This window comes from Strigops habroptila, chromosome 13 (genome assembly GCF_004027225.2).
Source record: "Strigops habroptila isolate Jane chromosome 13, bStrHab1.2.pri, whole genome shotgun sequence".
Lineage (NCBI taxonomy): Eukaryota > Metazoa > Chordata > Aves > Psittaciformes > Psittacidae > Strigops > Strigops habroptila.
The window spans coordinates 11,629,441-11,648,044 of record NC_044289.2 but is presented as its reverse complement, the minus strand read 5'-3'; the positions used below and the strand labels follow the sequence as shown (position 1 = coordinate 11,648,044).

The 18,604-nt window shown below is 57.5% G+C and overlaps 1 protein-coding gene across 4 annotated transcripts in view; it reads left to right on the top strand.

Annotated features, from left to right (window-relative positions):
• SRC (SRC proto-oncogene, non-receptor tyrosine kinase) overlaps window positions 1-18,604 on the top strand; it is a 29,709-nt gene that overhangs the window by 7,763 nt on the left and 3,342 nt on the right. For 2 of the 4 annotated variants that reach the window (XM_030502950.1, XM_030502949.2), the window contains exons 2-13: window positions 5,854-5,929; window positions 9,505-9,754; window positions 9,957-10,056; window positions 10,494-10,511; window positions 13,805-13,903; window positions 14,835-14,938; window positions 16,336-16,485; window positions 16,762-16,917; window positions 17,068-17,247; window positions 17,326-17,402; window positions 17,786-17,939; window positions 18,087-18,218. In XM_030502950.1, coding sequence (XP_030358810.1) covers window positions 9,514-9,754; window positions 9,957-10,056; window positions 10,494-10,511; window positions 13,805-13,903; window positions 14,835-14,938; window positions 16,336-16,485; window positions 16,762-16,917; window positions 17,068-17,247; window positions 17,326-17,402; window positions 17,786-17,939; window positions 18,087-18,218 — 1,411 coding nt within the window. In that variant the 5' untranslated portion in view covers window positions 5,854-5,929; window positions 9,505-9,513. The remainder of the gene's footprint in view (window positions 1-5,853; window positions 5,930-9,504; window positions 9,755-9,956; window positions 10,057-10,493; window positions 10,512-13,804; window positions 13,904-14,834; window positions 14,939-16,335; window positions 16,486-16,761; window positions 16,918-17,067; window positions 17,248-17,325; window positions 17,403-17,785; window positions 17,940-18,086; window positions 18,219-18,604) is intronic. The other 2 variants (XM_030502951.1, XM_030502952.2) reach the window with 2 other exon arrangements.

Below are 18,604 nucleotides of genomic sequence, written 5' to 3'. Positions count from 1 at the left end.
CAGATGTCCCCTTCCAGAAAGCAGAAGCAAACTCCATTTCCTGAAGCCACAGGAGCTGCTGCAGAAATGAGGAACAGAAATCCTCCTTCCTCCTCCTCAGGCCAGCTCACGTCACCGCGTCCCTGTCACCCCTTTCAGCAGGGCTGGTCCCTCATCCCAGTGCTTCTCCTGGAGGAGGATGGGAACAGTGTTTATGCGATGGGGCTGTGGGAACCTGTAGAATTAGATGGCAGGCAGTGGGAGCTCATGGCGGGGCTAATGTTAAAAAGGCAGATTTTGAGGGGTTCTGAACCCCCAGTGCTGAGCTAGAGGCTGTTCTGGGGAAGCATCGCCCCATGGCTCCTGGTGGGTAGGAGCTCCAGCATCTAGTGCTGGCCTGGCTCGATATTGGTGCTTCCCTGCTCCGCATTGGTGCTTCCTGGCCCCGCAGGCGCTCCTGCCCTTGGAAGCATTTCCTTTCTGTTTCCTTCTCCTGGACTTGGCAGGAGAAGAGCAGTGCCCTCATCACCTGTCTGGGAGAAGCCGGCTTCAGGTTAACCCAGGCCAAAGGCTTTGTGTGCCTTTGGAAAGCACTTCCTGGAGCTGGTTGGGCAATTCCTGGCTTTGGCTGGTGTCCTGGTGGGAATGCTGGAAGTGCAGGCTGAGTCAGGCTGGGAGGCACCTGTAGGCATCCCTGCTCCGACCCGGAGCAGCACCAGCAAGGTCAGGCTGCACAGCACCCAGCCAGCTTTGAGCATCTCCTGTGGAGATCCCATCACTTCTCCAGCCCTGGTCCTGTGCTGGACCACCCTCCTGGTGAGAGAGCTTTTATTTCCCCATCTCTAATTGCCAGGATGCCCTCGCAGTGCACAAAGGGATGGGGGGTACATGTTGGCCGGGAAGCAAGGTGCTTCCCTTTCCTCCCTGTGTGCAAGCAGCAGACTCTGGCTGGGTTTGCGGGACCTGTGTGTTCGTTCTCCGCCTGTCCCAAAGCTCCTGCATGGATAACAGGGGACAGTGGGGGCTCCAGGAGCCTTCAATTGTCTTTCATTTCCTCCCTGACCCCAAACACTTTCTAGCAGCACCATGAACATGGGGGTTCTCCTTTGGATCCAGGCATGGGGCTGGCAGAGCTGTGGGAGCCCTGATTTTGGGGGTGGCTTTGTTGCTGCACAGGGGTGGAAAGGGGTGATGGGGCTCCCATGTTGCAGCAGGGGCTCCCCATGCAGCCCTTGGTAAGCCCCACAGCACAGCTCTGTGTGCAATGCCAAGGATGGAGAGCCGGGAGCTCCCACAAGCTGTGCTTGGTGTCATGCCAGTCAGGAAAGGTGACTCCCAGCTCCCTCCAGAGCCCTCCACGCTGCTTGGGGATCGATGTACATTAAAACCCCACTGCCTTGGAGGGAGCTGTGAGCATGCCAAGCTTTGCCAGCTCCCAGGGACCTGCTGTGCAGGGCTTTGGGTGAGCGTTGTGGTGGGTCAGCCCAGGCTGTCTGCATCCACACGCCGGGGGACTGAAGATGTAGCCCTGTAGGTCCCCAGGTCTGCTGCAGTGCGGTGATGGGGATGTGACACAGCAATGGTCACCCTCCCTCCTCCTCCTCGTCCCTTGGGCGAGAAAACAGCTTTGTTTGTGTTTGGTGTTTCCCAGTTTCTTGGCCAGATGAACATCCAGAACCTGCTTTTGTGCTTCTCAGGGGTTTGGTTTGGTCTTTTAAACTCCCTGTTTTGACATGTCTTTTCGGAGGCATTTTGCATCTCTCCTGACCGTGACTCTCCCCCATGCTTAAGGGGGTGAATTTGGGTGGTTGACTTAATTATCCTTTCCCCTCTCGTGACCCAGTGGCCCCAGCTACTTGGGCTGTGGAGCTTTAATTAAGATGGTTTTAAATTTAACGGGAGTTGACAGGGTCAATGGGAGGGGCTGGGACTTACATATGTGGGGAGTGTGTCACTGGGCCCCATGCAGCAGCTGTGCTGCTGTCCTCCACCAGTGATTCCTTTCCTCTGGGAGAGTTTTCCATGAGCTGGGATGCCTTAATCCAGGTTCCTTTGACATGCAGTCATTGGGCAAAGTGGGTGTCACCTGCCTGCGGCTTCCTTGGTCCCTGAATTGAAGCTGGGAGATGAACTGAGCATCTCTGCATCTCTCCTTCTGTTCTGAGTCAATGCAAGTTAGAAATGAGTGTCCTTGTGGAGGAAAAGGGCTGGAGGCACAACCCAGGCGTGCCCTCGCTGTGTCAGCTGGGCCCAGAGAGGATCTGCAGCATCAAACCCTCATTTGTGGGGCTGGAGGAGCAGCTCCCCCTTTTCCACCAGCACCACTCAGGTGGTGCAGTGGTGCCCCACTGCAGTGGGGCTGGTAGAGATGTGCCTCTGTGTTCCCCCTCTTGTATCAAGAGAAGCCCAATAGCATGGGGCAGGAATTGCTTTTTCCGTGGGGGACACGGTGACCTGCTGTATTTGGGTAGCAGGAGGGGCTGGTGCCTGAGCCGGTGCCCCAACCATGATGTTTGCCATGGGAAAAGGCAACACTTCAGTAGCATCCCCTGGGACCAAAGGGGAGGCTGCTGTACGAGCATGTCCGGGGCTGCGTCTCCTACCAAAATGTGGGGAGGGAGCAGGGGGTGATGTGAGGAGGGGGACAGGGTGGTGTTGGCTGTTCAGGTACCATCTCACTGTGGTTATGGCAGTGCCAACCAAGCAGCAGTCTATCACCCCTGCCATGGTGCTGACCTGCTGTCTGGGTGCAGGGGCATCACTGCCGCCTTGTGCTGCCTGTGCTGGGGGACACAGGGGGCAGTGAAGTGCCCTTTGGCACTTGGCTGCCTGCCTCTGACCTGGCATCTCTGCTGTTAGTGGCACACCTCGTAGATGACTTCTGTTTGTCCTGCATGGATCTGCCCTGGCTGGACCCTGCATCTGCTGGGAGGGGGTCGGTTGTGTGCACAGGGACGTGGAGTGGGTCTGGGTGGGTTTGGGATCGCCGCTCTCTGCTGCTTCCCATCGCCGGTGCCTGTGGGCTGCTGTGGGCTGGGTGCTGCGAGGCTGCTTTGTCTCGCTGCCATCCTGCACGCTTCATTTTTCAGTCTGGTGTGAGACAGTTGATGTTATTAATCTCGCTGGGGCTTTGCAAGCCTCGGCTCCCACCAGCAGTGGGTGAACACTGGTGCCCCCAGCCCCTCGCCCACCTCTCCCCCAGCACCCTATCCCACCTGCTCAGCACCCACTGGCTCCTTTGCAGCCCCCAGGATGGAGCCTGTTTTGCCAGAGACATCTCCCTCCCCAAGGCTTGGTGTCTGGTGTTGGGCCCCAGCCTGTCGCAGCATTTCCCAAGGTTTCTGCTTCTGTCTCTCAGAAGCCGTGCTGCTGTGTTGTGTCTGCTCCCAATCAGTGTCTTTTGTTAGTGTCTTTGAAAAGAAGATAAGATCGCTTCCCCCTCCGCCGCCAGCTCCACTATCAGCCTGGCGTTACCATGGCCAGTATCCTTGAGCGATCCGATCCAGGCGCAGTGGAAAACAGCCAGAGTGGGATTTGCCAGGGAGAAGCTGGTTCCCTCACTGTGCCTTTGCGAGAGCATCTCTGCTGTGGGGAGGTAGGGCAGAGGATCAAGCCTTTTCCTGCATCCCAACTTGCAGTTAATTTTGGGGGGGGGGACAAGCTGTGCGGATGCGGGTGCCGGAGGAGTGGGGATGCTGGGCAGGTCAGGCGGCATTCCCAGCGCCTGGCAGGGATGCCGCTGTCTCATGTGCCGTGGTCTGATCAGAGCTGAGTTGTGCAGCCGAGTGTGCTTCATTTTTAATTGCTTTGGAGAGGGGAGGGCGGTGGTGGCCTCTTGCTGCAGCTCCCTCCTTGCTGCGGTCTCTGCCCTGGGCTCAGCCCTGGCACTCTCCCCTCTGGCTGCAGCTCATCCCATAGGAATGGGGGACCTGGAAGACTCTGGATGCAGAAGGCAGCAGCAGAGGTGGGGATGGCAGTGCTGGCAGGCTGCTCTGCCACAGCAGTCACTTTCAGCTACTAAATACCGTGGCTGCCGGGTGGACGGATTCACTTGCATCCCTCATGCTCCCATTCAGAGCCAACTGCATCCATCCGCCTGGCAGCCACACTAGGACCTGTCCCTTTCCCTTCGGAGGACCTTGCACCTCACCACCCCAACATGTGGCATATTTGGGTTTGTCTCGTGGCTTTTTTTGGTCCTAGTTTATCTAAACACAGGCTCGGGAGCCCAGTGGCACAGCGTGCAGGGGTGACGGGGACACGAGCACCACGTGCATACGCAGCGCAGCCTTATTTGTATGTGCTGCAGCCCAGAGTTGAGACTGCAGCTTCCCCCCCACCTCCCACCCTGCTGTGCAATTATTGCCACTGAATATTAGTCAAGTACAAATTACAAACCATACAAAGTCTTACAGAGCTGTCAATCAGCTGCTGCTTATTATCCTAATCAAATGCACCAAAAATAGTGACAAAACTTATTAGCAGGGGGCAGGGGGAGCTCATCAAAATAAACTTGTGGTGTGGCACATCCTCTGTGTGACAGCCACCACCCCAAGCACCCACCCAGCAAGAGGGACACGGGGGGCTGCCTGGCATGGCACTGACCCCACGGAGGTCTGCTTGGTGGCTTCCACCGTCACCTGACGGTGTTTGCAGCATAACAAGCCTGGGGTGTGTGCTGTGGGGCTGTGTGCTGTGATCTGGGTAATGCACAGGCTGAGCAGGTTGGGCTGGAGTAGGGGAGGCAGCGATGGCAGCTCTAGGTGCTGGGGGAGCAGCAGCTCCTTCTTCTTTGCTACTGTCTCTGTATGAGCCCTCTCCTTGCTACGCCTTCAAGGTTGATGGCCCTTGCGTGAAGGCAGGAGGCTGCGGCTGCTTTTGCTTCCAGGCTTGCTCCCTGCAGGGTTAGATGGCAGGGCAGCAAAAACCTGCCTGCCCTGTCCCCATCTGTCTGGGATGTTCCCCCTGGGTGAGATGTGAAACCTGGGCTGCAGCTGGGACAAGAGCCTGTGGGATGCTGCTTGGGGATGTGAAGCTGGGGTGCCACAGGGGCTGGATCCCCTTATGCCAGGCAAGCTGAAGCCTCTGCCCAGCACTGGGTGAGCAGGGCTGGCTGGAGAGATCTTGCTGTTGGTAGGATAGGGGGGAGAAGGGGCAGTTCCTGCAGGATCTGGGGGCTGGGAGGGGATGGCAGAGCCAGATGAGTGATTACCTTGCTCTGCTTTCTACCTGAATCTCTGCCCTGAGCCACTGCTGCTGAGAAGCGTCCCCCCATCGCGCACGTTTGTGGCACAAAACTTTCCTTTTTGAAAAATTTGGTTAAAACGTGCTTTTCTGGCTGAGTCAGAGCTTGAGCAGCACGAGCTGCATGGTGCCTGCTGTAGCATCTGTGTGTGTTCTTGGGGATGGAGAAGGTGACTCTCACCCCTGGGGACAAGGTCCCCGGTTAGTGGCCGACCCTCTCTGCCACCGGTCCTGGCTGTCCGAAGAGTCAGGGCTGGGAATGCTGGTGTGTCCAGAGGAACTGGCTTCGCTCCCCCCCCAGAAAACCCCTCGGTGGGCTGGGAGTGCCTTGCGCTCCCCTTCTCACCCCAGGGCATCACTCGGGGTAGTTCCAGCCGCCTCCTCTCCCATCCCCGGGTGGGTTTGATGAAGTGGAGCAGAGAATTGTCCCCTCTTCACACATGAGAGATCAGAGCGCGCTGGTGTGAGCTGCCGGCCCCGCGCTGGAGGGATGGCGAGGAGGAGGAGGAGGAGGAAGGCAGCGGGAGCCCTGGGCGCCAGACCGTGGCGCGGGGGGAGAGGGCGGCGGGCGCTGCGGGCGCTGCGGGCGCTGCGGGCGCTGCGGGCGCTGACGTCCCCTCTGTCTCGCAGGCTGCAGCGGGAGCTGCGCTGACTTTGCCGGCGGCCCCTCCCCACCCCGCGGCGAGGCTGTAGCCGGGAAGCACTGGTAAGACATCTCCGACGGCCCGGGAAGGGGGGGACCAGGCTGCTTTGCTGAATGAGCAAAGGGAAACCCTCTCCACGCCCTCTGGGGGGCTCCGGTCTGGGGTGCCGGGTGCTCTGCAACAGTCCCTTTGGGTGCTGGGTGACACAACCCTCCCTTCATCCTTCCCATCCCTCGGAGCTCCCCCCGGCATGGGGGACAGAGCTGAGGCCTCACAACGCAGCGCCGCGGTGGTTTGTGCTTTGCCGCTGGCGCTGACCCCCGAAGTGGAAAGCAGGGGAGTTCCTGCAGGCTGCGACGTGCCCGGGGTGCTAATCCCCACCGCAGGAACGCTGCTCCCTCCGCCGCCTCGCATCAGTCAGAGGCGAGCACCGGGAATGCTGGCTGAGCTCCAGCCTGTCTCCACACAAGCCTTGCAAGGGGAAGCCCTGATGAAAGCCGAGGCACTGGCCGGGATGGGAATGATGCTGAGCCCCCCATCCCAGCACTGTTGGCTGTGGAAAGCTTGGGAGCAGGGAAATATCCCACCAGGCATTGGCTGGGCTGCCCTGGCTGGGCATGCCTGCAGCCTGTTACATATAGAAATACCCCACATTAGACATAAATACAGTGGAGCCGCTGATGGTGAGTATCTTTTGCAGTCCACAGCTCCCAGTGATGCTGCTGGAGTGTGCTGGGAGCTGCCACACCAGGCAGTGGGTTTACTAACTTCCTTCTCTGCCCCTTGGCTCTGGGGGGGCTCATTGCCAGCTCTGCTGGAGGCAGGGGGGTCTTTCCTTGGTGCCCCCCCAGGGACCTGACTGCACAGCACATTCCTGCTGTCTTTAATAACTCCTCTGCCAGGCTCTTGCACGACCCCCTGAGTCCTCCAGGAGGAATTTGCACCCTTTCCTTGCCAGCTGCCAATGCAGCGATGTGGGGACTGCAGGGGGTTTCTGGGGCCCCCCACTCCTCCCTAGGTGAAGGTTGGGAATGTTCTCCCTGGGGCAGCCACAGGGCTAAAGCTACATGGTCACATTGGCTGAGTTCTCTGGGACTCAGAGCGGGGATGGTGCGAGGCTGCCAGTGCCTCTGGGCACATTTTGGGGTTGCCAGCCTGCATTTTGCACCAGCCAAACTGAAGCAAGTGTGTGCAGGTGTTTAGGTGCAAAGCTGTTTGGAACAGGAGAGCTCAGAGCAGGGATCGCTGCTCTGCAGCCCCTTCCCCAGAGGACCATGGGATTGTGCCTCCTCCTTCTCTCCCATCTTGGGCTCCTGCAGCCAAAGCCCCAAGGGTTTGGTGACCAGCACAGACCCAGCAAAGCCCTTGCCAAGGAGGCACAAGCTGAGAGCTTGTGATGTGCGTAGAGAGCTGTCCCTTCCCAAAACCGCTGTGCAAGGAGGGATGAACTCACAGTCTGTGATGTCCCTGGCCACGACATGCCTGAAAGATGCATGTTCTGCGCCTGCAGGCTAATGGGTGTGTAGGGAGCACCCCCCTCCTTTGAGGACATTGGGGAAGTGCCTGGGGGATCCACTCTCCCTTTCCTGTGCTCTGCTCCTGGCTAATCTCTTATAATGACTATTTTATACTATTGATTTGTCTCATGACACTGGTAAATCAGTTGCTGGCCCAGGCTGGCAGCCCCGCAGGGTGCGCTCAAGGGACTCTCGTGTCCCCGAAGTGCTGCTAAATCCACCGCCCGGGCTGGGTGTTTTCCTGCCTGGGGAAGTGCTGCTTTCAGGGGAAACTCTGAGCAGCTCTGCCCCTTGCTCACGGTCGCGTGGGCAGTCACAAGCTGCACGGTCACAGCTGCGCCGTGTCCTGCTTTCCTCCCCGCGCATCCCGGGAGCACCAGCGGGTACCGGAGCCCAGGGTGGAGGTGAGCAAAGGGAAGGGGAGGATTCCATGGGGAGGATCGCATTCCTTACCAGTGGGGGCTTTGTCTTTTTGTTTCTAAGGTCCTGCTTTCCCTCTGCAGTTCTGCTTTAGCATCTTCTGCACCAGGCTTTTAAAAGCATGTTTATTTATGGGACAAACCCTTCCTCTTTGCCACGGGATCTGTCTCTGGATTGCTGGCAGTGACGATTTGCAAGCATAAAGCTTATATTTGACCTTCCCTTTGCTCCGAGGTTCCCAAAGCCCAGCACAGATACACGTGGGCCGTGTCCCGTGGCAGGTAGAGGCATCAGTCCCTCCTCGTTGCCTGCATGCGTAAGAGGAAGGGCAGCTCTGCTCCTCACTGGAGTGACTCCCCAGCCTGAAAAATCACTTTGTTCTGATTCCCAGATCCTGGCAAGGTCTGATCCCATCAGCATGCTTGCAGATGAAGTGAACCTGTGTGGAAAGGGGACAGGGAATGCTGCTGGTCCCCTGTGCAATTTGGGAGCTGGAAAACAGCACATGGAAGTTGGGTCTTTTGGGAATAAGCCCTGATTGTCCCAGGGGAGCTGGGAGGGGAGCAGAGCTTGTGCCTGGCACCCCTAAGCTTCCCCGCAGCAGGAGCCATGGGGCTATGCCCCACTGCTGCCGGGCTGTGGAATCTGCTGGAGCTGCCCCATGGCCCCAGCCCCACTCAGAGCCTGTGCCTATGTCAAAAGCTGGGTTAGAAGAACCATCTGTTGGGTGAGGCTGAGCCCCTGGCAAAGCCTCACAGGTGGCTGCATCCAGGTCTGCACCCCGCAGGCAGCGGTTGCCTCCTCCGTTCCTTCCCTGCTTGTTTTTTCTTATCAGAGACATTTTCCTCCCTGGTTGTCTCCACCTCCCTTTTCCCTCCTGCCATGCGTGATGTAGCGTAAATATTTCCTTCCATAGCTTCAGGACACTGCTGGGTATCCTGCCATCTTTAGAGACTGCAAATAATTCCCTTCCTTCATTTATATCATTACCTTGAAGGTATTTATAGAGCATGATCTTGAGTGGAAAGGAAGGCATGTCTATATATAAAGACAAGATCCCAGCTGCTAACTGCCTGAAACTGCTCCTGATTTCAACTTTTATCCCAGTTGCTTCATGTTTTGGACTTCACAGGGACATCCTCAGCATTTAAATCCCCATCCTGAGCAAGCAAAGTGATGCAGCTATGGGTTCTCCAAATATCTGCAGTTGGAGTAATCCAAACTCATGAATATTTGCCTGGGTTTTGTCTTCTCCTGTCTGTGCCTTGGTAGAAACCCTCGTGTAGGAGGAAGGGTGGCTATATGGGATGCTGAGTTCCATCCCGTGGTGAGTGCCTGGCCCTGGAGCAGCCATGCTCCCGAGCACCGGTCCATGCTCCACACTCAGCATCCTCACTCTGCACTCCCACAGCTAAGCATGCTTCCCTCTCTGCTCCCAGTGTTTTCCTGGCTGCTGTGGCCATGCAGGAGGTGGCTTGGTGTTAATGAGGAACGATGCTATCCCAGGGCAAGGGCAGGATGGCCAGACTGCCCGGCAGCTGGTGCTTGAACAGACTCCAGAGATTGTTTTGTTTCCTAGTGGGCAGGTGTCTGTCATGCAAGTCCTGGGAAGCAACTTCTTAATAACAATAATAATAATAATAATAATAATAATAATAATGATAATAGTAATAAGTCCTCTGCATGTCTGTCTCCTCCAGCCCGGGACCATGGGGAGCAGCAAGAGCAAGCCCAAAGACCCCAGCCAGCGCCGGCGCAGCCTAGAGCCCACCGACAACACCCACCATGGGGGTTACCCAGCCTCACAGACCCCCAGCAAGGCGGCTGCTCCCGATGCCCATCGCACACCCAGCCGCTCCTTTGGGACCATGGCTGCCGAGTCCAAGCTCTTTGGGGGCTTCAACACCTCCGACACGGTCACCTCACCGCAGCGTGCCGGGGCGCTGGCGGGTCAGTGTGGGCTGGGGCTCGGCACAGTGGGGAGGGTCTCGGTTGGGTCTTTGTGGGTTTGGTTCCGGCTGCTTGTTGTGATGATGGGGTCTCCTGCTTTTGAGCTGGAGGGGGAGCAGATCTGTGTCTTACTGGCTGGTGGGGGGATGGTGGGAGAGGAGGGTCTGGTGGCTGTGCCTGTCCTGACTGCTCTCTGTCACAGGTGGAGTCACCACCTTCGTGGCCCTGTATGACTATGAGTCCCGGACCGAAACGGACTTGTCCTTCAAGAAGGGAGAGCGCCTGCAGATTGTCAACAACACGTGAGTGTCCCTGTCCCTGCAGCAGAGCCCGCATGGATGAGCTGCCACCTTCCTCCCTCCTGCGGAGTCCCGAGCCCGGCCCCAGCCCTCCCAGGGATGGGTGCTCAAAGAGGGATGTGCTGAAACTCGCACAGACACAGTGACTTGTCCAAGGATGCCGGTGCTGGAGGCGATCATTCACCTGCTCCCACATCCTCCCAGCCCTGCTGCTGGTCACTGTTGCCTTGCAGCCTTGTGATCAAGCCACCTCCTCTGCTGGCTGGCCAGTCTGTGCCCTCCAATGTACCCACTGGTCCCCTGTCCCCATCAGCGCTCAGCTCCCTCTCCTTTGCCTGGACACTTCTCAGCTTCGCGGGTGCTTTCCCCTGTGCTTGCACGGTGTCTCCGATCTCAGCCTTGACTCTTCTTTCTCTTCTCTGTGCCATGCTGTCGTTTAGGAGAAAAGTGGATGTCAGGTGTGTATTGCAGATTATTACTATTATTATTGTTAGCAATCTTAAATGCTAAAAGCCCTTCTGCTGCCCATAGGGCGAGGTTGGGTGCAGCGGGGCTGGGAGGAGATGGTTGCCCAATGGTTTTGTGGTTGGTTGGTTTGTCCCCCCTGAGTAACCAGGGCAGAGCAGGGAGCCCCTTGCTGTGCCAGGGAGTTGCTTCATCCAGCACTGTGTCCAGGAGCTCTGAACCTGGCCTGCTTTCCTTGTCTGTGCCTGGCACCCCGCTGCAGTCCCTTTTCAGTTGGCTCTCTGCTCCCTCCTGGCCTTTTTTGCTTTTATTTTTGCATTTTTTAATGTTACTTCAATTTTTTGTGAGTGGCTCAGGGGACTCAAGCACTTCCTTAGGGATCTGGCTCCTGCCTGTTTGCTCTCCATCCTGGTCGTAGCAGCACACCCATCACTTGCTTCGTAGAGCAGGGCTGGAAGATGCTCCTAAACATGATCCTGTATTAAACCCACATGTGCTCAGTCCTGGCATATGGCATACATGGGGTCTGCAGCTCCTGCTGGCCCCTCCACTGCTTCCTTCCAACCTGGGCACCCAAAACAGCTCTGCACGGCCAAAGGTTGGAAAGACAAGGGAACATCCCGGGGGTGATATTTCTGCAATGGTTGGGCAGTGTTGCACAAACATATTTTCAATCTGATCCTTGTTCTCCTTGTTTCAATGCTGTTTATTAATGGTGATTCATCTAATCCATGAAGTCCAGGATGTGCAGGGCTTCAACGCTTCAGGAAAAGGCTGGATTTGGGGGTTTGGTGTGTCTTGCTTTCATAGCCTCAGCAGCGTATTGGCCCCAGGCTTGGGTTCTGGTTTGGGCTGTTACAAAGTGAGCTTTGCCCATTGGGGGTCCAGATTGGGCCTGTATATGAGCGTTTTTTCTTTATGCCTTATACCATTTCTGGGGTTTCCATCCTTCTTTTTTCTCTGTTACTGTTTGTCAAAGGCCAGTCAGAGGGAAGGGTTGGGATGTGATGGGTTCTGCAGCACCCTGGTGAGCAAAAGGGCTCTTTTTGGCAATGCAGCCCATCAGTGGAGGTGCAGATCTGGCTGCTGACCTTCCTGGTGTCTGCTATGGCTGTGCGGGTGGGATGTCCACAGGCAGAGAGGCGGTGCAGGAAGCTGTGCAGTCGCTGCAGTGCTCAGGGGGGTGAATGTCTCTTCTCACTGAGTGCCTGGAGGTGGTCCTAGAGCCGCTTGGGTTGCTGTGCTTTGGGGACAGCAAAAGGCAGGCATGGGATGGATGTACCCTTCCTCTGGGCTCCATGGCAAGGCACAGTGGGTGCCCTGGGCTGTCCAAGAGTGCTTGGGGTCAGCCTGGGAAGGGCTGCAGGAGCCTATGGCCATGGGGGTGACCGGCCACCAGCAGCTTTGCAGGGAGGCTGCAGGTTTTGGATGCTCTAACAGGGCTGGGGTTGTGCTCAGCAAGAGGAGAAGCCTCTGTGTCGCTGCAGCAATCCAGCAAAGCTCAATCTGTCTGCAGTGACCCTCACTCAGCCTTCTGGATGGGCTGAATCCATACACCCCCTGGGCAGAAAAGCTCTCATGGTACCATTTCCAATGGGAGGAGGTCTCCTCCCAGCCAGCTGGCAGCCAGCAGGGATGTGGTGGGGTATTTTGGGTAAGATTGTGCAGGGAATTGTTGAAATGCTTTGTTTTGATGATGATGATTATTTATTATTTTTTTCCCTGCTGAGACATTTTTGGAATAGTTTGTTTTTGTGAATTCCCAGCTTGCAGCCCCGCAGCCCAAGCTGGAATAAAGCCACAAGTCAAAAGCTGGACATTTCTCAAGCAGAGGTTTGCTCTGGTCCCATGGGAATGGAGCCCAAACAGCCTCCTGTCCCCTTTGGAGCCACCTCAGTGAAGGTGGCTGGGGCAGCAGCTCTGGCTAGGGAGCCCGAGCTACCTGCCACAAGATGTGCTGGGGCTGGAAGAAGCTAAAACACCATCTGGGGCTATTGCAGGGCTGGGAGTGGGCTCCAGGATGGCAGCAGAGCCCTGATCTCTGGGGGGGAGATGGTGCCTGGAGGGTCCCCGCTTTCACCACCTCGACACCATCGCAGGGAGCTGGGAGCTGTGTCCAGCTTCTCCCATCTGCTTCAAAGCATCACTGGTTTAGCTGGGATAAGCAAAAGTCACAAGCTGTTGGTGTGTCTGGAGCGAGGATGGAGGGGTTGGGGATGGGTCTGGATGTGGGATCTGCTGAATCTTTTAGTGGTGATAGAGGTTATTAAGGCTTTTCTGCGGAGTGTTCGTGGAGGTTGTCCTGCCAAGTTCTTGCATCCTTGTGGTGCTGTTCCCACAAATGCAGTTTTCCCGTAGCCTCGTCTCCCTCCTGGTCAGGATAAATTGACTCTGTCTTTGATGGGCGAGCAGATGCAGGTGGTGGGAGGAAGCTCTGCTGGCCATGGGGAAGGGGAAGCCACCTCCTGCTGTCCTGTTGTTCTTTATTTATTGTCCTTTCCTGCCCTGTGCTGTGCAGGAGCCTGCAGTGAGGAGGGCAGAGCAGTGAGAAGGCTCCCACACCCTGCCAGCTCCTGGGGACATGCTTGGGGCTGTTGTGCCTGGGGCAGGAGGGATGGTGGGTCAGCCCCGGCCATTGGGGATGGCAGAGGGGCTCCTGCAGGGCAGAGCCGTGCTCAGGACCAGCGCAGTGGAGTGCGTGGCTCCGTGTGAGCTGCATTCACGATTGTGCAAGCGCAGCCCTTGCTGAAGCTGCGGGGCAGCCCTTCGTCAGGGGCTGCAGCCATGCAAGGGGCCTGTCCCAGTGGGACCCGAGCTGGATGGAGCTCACTGCATCCACACGGGGCATCACTGCAGGGCAGGTCTCACCTGCCTGCCCAAACCTCTGCCCTGTCTGTGGCTTTTCTGCAGCCTGTGTTTAACAAACTTGGTGTTTCCTGGTGCTTTTTTTAACTATTGCCATCATTCTGTTGCTTTTCTCTGTTGCCCCTTCCTCCCCTTGCCTGCTGCTCCCTGCTGCCTTGGATCCCCAATGCTTCTCAACCTCCAGCCAGACCCCGCTGGCATTCACGTGGCTCTGGAGGTACTTTGGCTCACTGGCTGCCCTGCCTGATTTAAGTTTAAAGCATCCCATACGTGGATGGGTGGCCCCAATACCAGAGCTTGACCAAACGGAGCCACAGGCAGAGGCTGGCAGGAGGAGCTTTCCTGGCCGGGGTTTGGGGGCTGCGGGGCTGGCCAGAGTGGCTCCTGGCTTCACACTGAGTGTGTTTTGGTTCTCTTGCAGGGAAGGTGACTGGTGGCTGGCTCATTCCCTCACTACAGGACAGACGGGCTACATCCCCAGTAACTATGTCGCACCCTCAGACTCCATCCAGGCTGAAGAGTAATTGCCATCTTTTAGACAGTTTAAAGACAAGCGATAGCAAACATACCCTGAGCACTCCTCCTCCCCCTGCCCCTCTCCTGGGCAAGGCCCCTGGGTTCTTCCTTTTTATTATTTTTACCTGCTTGGAATTTGCAACCCCCTTAAATGTTTTCCAGCCTTTCTTTAAGACCCATAGCACAGAGGTGCAGTGAGCTTGCGCGGTGGAGGGATGAGCAGTGGCATGGCAGGGGCCATGGCGGACCTGTTATGCTTTTGGTCTGGTTTTTACTCTTCTGCATGGACACGCATCCGTGTATGAGGATGCTGCTGGCTCTGCCTGTGTAGATCAGGCTGGGCACAGAGGTGACTGTCACACAGGAGAGCAGGCAGGGGCCCTAACTCCCAAAGCAGGAGGTGCCACCTATGTCGTAGAATCACAGAATGGTTTGGGTCGGAAGGGACCTTAAAGCTCATCCAGTTCCAACCCCCTGCCACGGGCAGGGACACCTTCCACTAGAGCAGGTTGCTCCAAGCCCCTGTGTCCAACCTGGCCTTGAGCACTGCCAGGGATGGGGCAGCCACAGCTTCTCTGGGCACCCTGTGCCAGCGCCTCACCCATCCCCAGGCAGCAGCATGCCATCCCCCCAGCAAGATCTCAGGGGGCTTCCGGGGTCCCTGGAGCCCCTCATTTGGGGAGGCTTTTGTCATGCAGGCATTCTGTGGTGTGTGGTGCAGGTTGTTCCTTGGTTGATGCTGTATGTGGGCACGGTGCACCCCAACATGGTACCCCCTATGGTACACCAGGGTACCCAGATCCCGAGCCCAGAGATGCAGCCTGTGGTCTCTGAAATGTGCAGTGGGCAGGCCAGGGCTGAGCCTGCTGTTGGGCAGGCAATGGGCAGGCGGGTGGTGCCGGGGCTGAGCCATTGCCTTGCTTTTGCTCTTGCAGGTGGTACTTTGGGAAGATCACTCGCCGCGAGTCCGAGCGGCTGCTGCTGAACCCCGAAAACCCCCGAGGAACCTTCCTGGTGCGGGAGAGCGAGACCACGAAAGGTGAGCGGGGATGGGGTGACCAGCCTGAGGAGCCCCCCTCCAGGGGATGGGGAGCACGACACAGAGACACCAGTCTCCTCGGTCACTGCATAGTCCCAGGTCTTGGAGCGCACAGCGAGGGAGAGGAAGTGTCGAACCTTGTAGACAAAACCAGCAGGCAGGATGCTCTTTTTACTGTTTTTTGGTGGGGTTTTGTGATGTTTGTTTGATTTTGGGGTTTGGGAGGTGTTTTTTTACACCCCCAAGTAGATGGTTTTTGTTTTTTCCTAGTCCTCAGTGGCAAAATCTTGGGTATGTGCTTCCTGGGCAACCAGGCAGAAGTACTGCTGAATCTTTAGGTCCTTCTTTCAAGTCTAATGATTCTTCATAGTTGTTTTGTGCTCCCCAAAAGTGCAAGTTGTGTTCTTCATGGTTCAGCTGCCTGAGGATGCTGTTTCTTACCTGCAAATGTGGTTTAGTTTGTCTCCAAAAGGCACCTTTGGGAAAAGCTTCTTGATGTTCCTTTCTGTTTTGATGCCTTGAGCTTGCCACTATTTATTTTATCCTGGTGGAAACAGCTCATTCAAGCAGTGGCATAAATCTTCCTTTCTGTTACTTGTGGAGTGCAGTGTTGCTCTCCTGTGGCCAGAGGAGAGACAAGCTGCCAAAGTGATGCCATCAGTGGGATTTGGAGGAGGGAATTTGGCCCCTCAGCCCCTTGGCTCCCCTCTGAGATGTTGGGGTTGTGGGTCAGCAGCTCCCCCCAGCCTGGTCCTGTCCCCTGCTTCTGTGTCCCCTCATTGCTGTCAGAGCCGTGTTCATCCCTGTGTCCTGGGAGCTGCTCACCTTCCTGCTGGGCCCCCCCAAACCCAGTGGGTTTGGTGCCAGTGTGAGGGACATGCTCTATCCCTGCATGCTGGCTCCTCTGAGAGTGGGTTCTGGCCAGGAGCAGCATTCCTTGTGGAGGAAGTGTCTGTGGTGCTGTGCACTGGGGAGAGGGACCTGGCAGGGCTCTGGGGACCAGAGGGGATGATGCCTCGTGTTAGCATGGCCCATGGGGATGCTGGAGGAGCAGTGGGGATCACCCGTGCCCAGATGAATGACCCAACAGCCACCTCCTTCTGCAGTGGGGAGTCTGCAGGAGACCCTCGTCTCTGTGCCAGCCTGGCTGGGGGCAAGGCTTGGCAGAGCTGCTGTGCAGGGGGCGCAGCTGAAGGTTGTGATTACTTGGTATGGCTGTAGCCGGGGGTATGTGCCATCCCTCCCTGGCATGAGGAGCTGCTCCCCAACCTCTGCTTCTGGGGGGAAGCAGCAGCCTGCACGCATGGTCCTACCCCCCTGCACCAATCCCCCGGCAGGACCCCATGGGGAGCACCCATCTGTGGTGCATTCCCCCAGCCCCTTGGTCCTCCCCACAGGTGCCTATTGCCTCTCTGTCTCTGACTTCGACAACGCCAAGGGGCTCAACGTGAAGCACTACAAGATCCGCAAGCTGGACAGTGGTGGCTTCTACATCACCTCCCGCACCCAGTTCAACAGCCTGCAGCAGCTCGTGGCCTATTACTCCAGTGAGTAGTCACTTGGGATCCCCTTGGGGTTTGGGTGACACCCTGGGTGCTGTGCCTGCCCTCACTGCAGGATAGGTGCTGCTGGGAAGCCAATGTGGGGTTGGGGGACCCCAAAGCAGTTGAGGGGGATGCTGGTGAAAAGCTGGTTGAGTTTTAGGGAAGAGGGTGAGGGTTTGGGTATGGGTCTTTGAGGTGCTTCACAGGGAAATGGGGGGTAAAGATGTCATGTGCCTAAATGCCCCAGTGTCACCCTGGTCTTGTCCCCTCCTGTGCTAGAACACGCCGACGGCTTGTGCCATCGTCTCACCAATGTCTGCCCCACTTCCAAGCCGCAGACCCAAGGCCTTGCCAAGGATGCCTGGGAAATCCCCCGGGAATCGCTGCGGCTGGAGGTCAAGCTGGGACAGGGCTGCTTCGGAGAGGTGTGGATGGGTAAGGACCATTCCCACCCCACTGTCCCCCAGTGTCACCACCCGCATCCTCTCCCCAGGTGCCCAGAGCCTGCAGTGGGGTGGGGGAGCAGGCGAGGGATGGGCCCCCTGCCCCATACACGTGTCCTGAGCAGCGTGTCCTGTGCCATAGGGACCTGGAACGGCACCACCCGGGTGGCGATCAAGACGCTGAAGCCTGGCACCATGTCCCCAGAGGCCTTCCTGCAGGAAGCCCAGGTCATGAAGAAGCTCCGGCATGAGAAGCTGGTTCAGCTCTATGCCGTGGTTTCAGAGGAGCCCATTTACATTGTCACTGAGTACATGAGCAAGGGTGAGCGCAGGAGGGATGCCAGGGGAGGCTGAGGGGCTCTGCTCCTCTGGACTGCTGTGACCATGGTCTTCCCCACAGGGAGCCTCCTGGACTTCCTGAAGGGTGAGATGGGCAAGTACCTGCGGCTGCCCCAGCTCGTGGATATGGCGGCTCAGGTGGGTTTGTGCATCCCCAGGCCTCACGCATCCCCTTCCAAGGGCACTGGCTGCCCGAGCACCTCGCTGGGCTGCTGTGGCTATGGCCTGTTGGGTGGTGGGGTGCTCTGCAGCCTCCCTGGGGTGGGTGCCACTGTCCCCAATGGGTGCTCAGCCTAGAGCCAGGCTGCAGGCAGGGACCATCGTTTTGCCCTTTCCTGTTGCTGCCAGCTCTCCCTGGCCAGCAAACCTGTATCCATGTGGGTTTTCTTGAGCAACTGGCTGTTCCCACATGTGAGGTGGGGTCCTGCTGCAGAGCTGTTCACCTTGGCAGTGCTGGGTGCTCCCTGGGGACCCTCGTGTCATCCCCCCAGCCTCGGTGCCCCATGTGTTGGTCCCCACAGATTGCATCTGGCATGGCCTACGTGGAGAGGATGAACTATGTCCACCGGGATCTGCGGGCGGCCAACATCCTCGTGGGGGAGAACCTGGTGTGCAAAGTGGCCGACTTTGGCTTGGCGCGGCTCATCGAGGACAATGAGTACACTGCTCGGCAAGGTGCGTGCCCAGCGCTCCAGGGGGGTACCAGCACCATGCCCTGGCACTGGAGCAGTGGCCACTGGTCCCTGCTTCCCAGGGGTGTGTGTTGCATCTCAACGCAGCGCATGGCCCTGGTTGCAGCCCCTCACCCTGCCTCTCCTGCAGGTGCCAAGTTCCCCATCAAGTGGACAGCCCCCGAAGCTGCTCTGTACGGCAGGTTTACTATCAAGTCGGACGTCTGGTCCTTTGGCATCCTCTTGACTGAGCTGACAACCAAGGGCAGAGTGCCATACCCAGGTGAGGGCTGGTAGCTGCTGGTGGAAGCCCCATCCCCATTGCAGTGTCCCAGCACTGGCTGCCTGTCCCCAGCAGTTGCCCCCAGCACTCGGTGGCCCCAGAGCCATCTTTGCAGAGGAACAAGCTGGTGCAAAGTTTGTCCTGCACTTTGGGCAGGGATGATGGGCTCGGGGCTGAGCTGCTCCTGCCCAGGTCACATCCTCCTCTGCTGGGACAGGGTGAGCAGGGTCACAGCCACCCTGTCCCATTGTAATCCCCAAGCAACGTGATTACAATCCCAAAGCAAGGTGATGGGCTGGCAGGGATGAGTGCTATTGGGCTGGGGGGTCACCAGGGTTTCCTGTAAGGCTCATCTCAGCATGATGCCCTCCAGGAAAGGTGTGGTG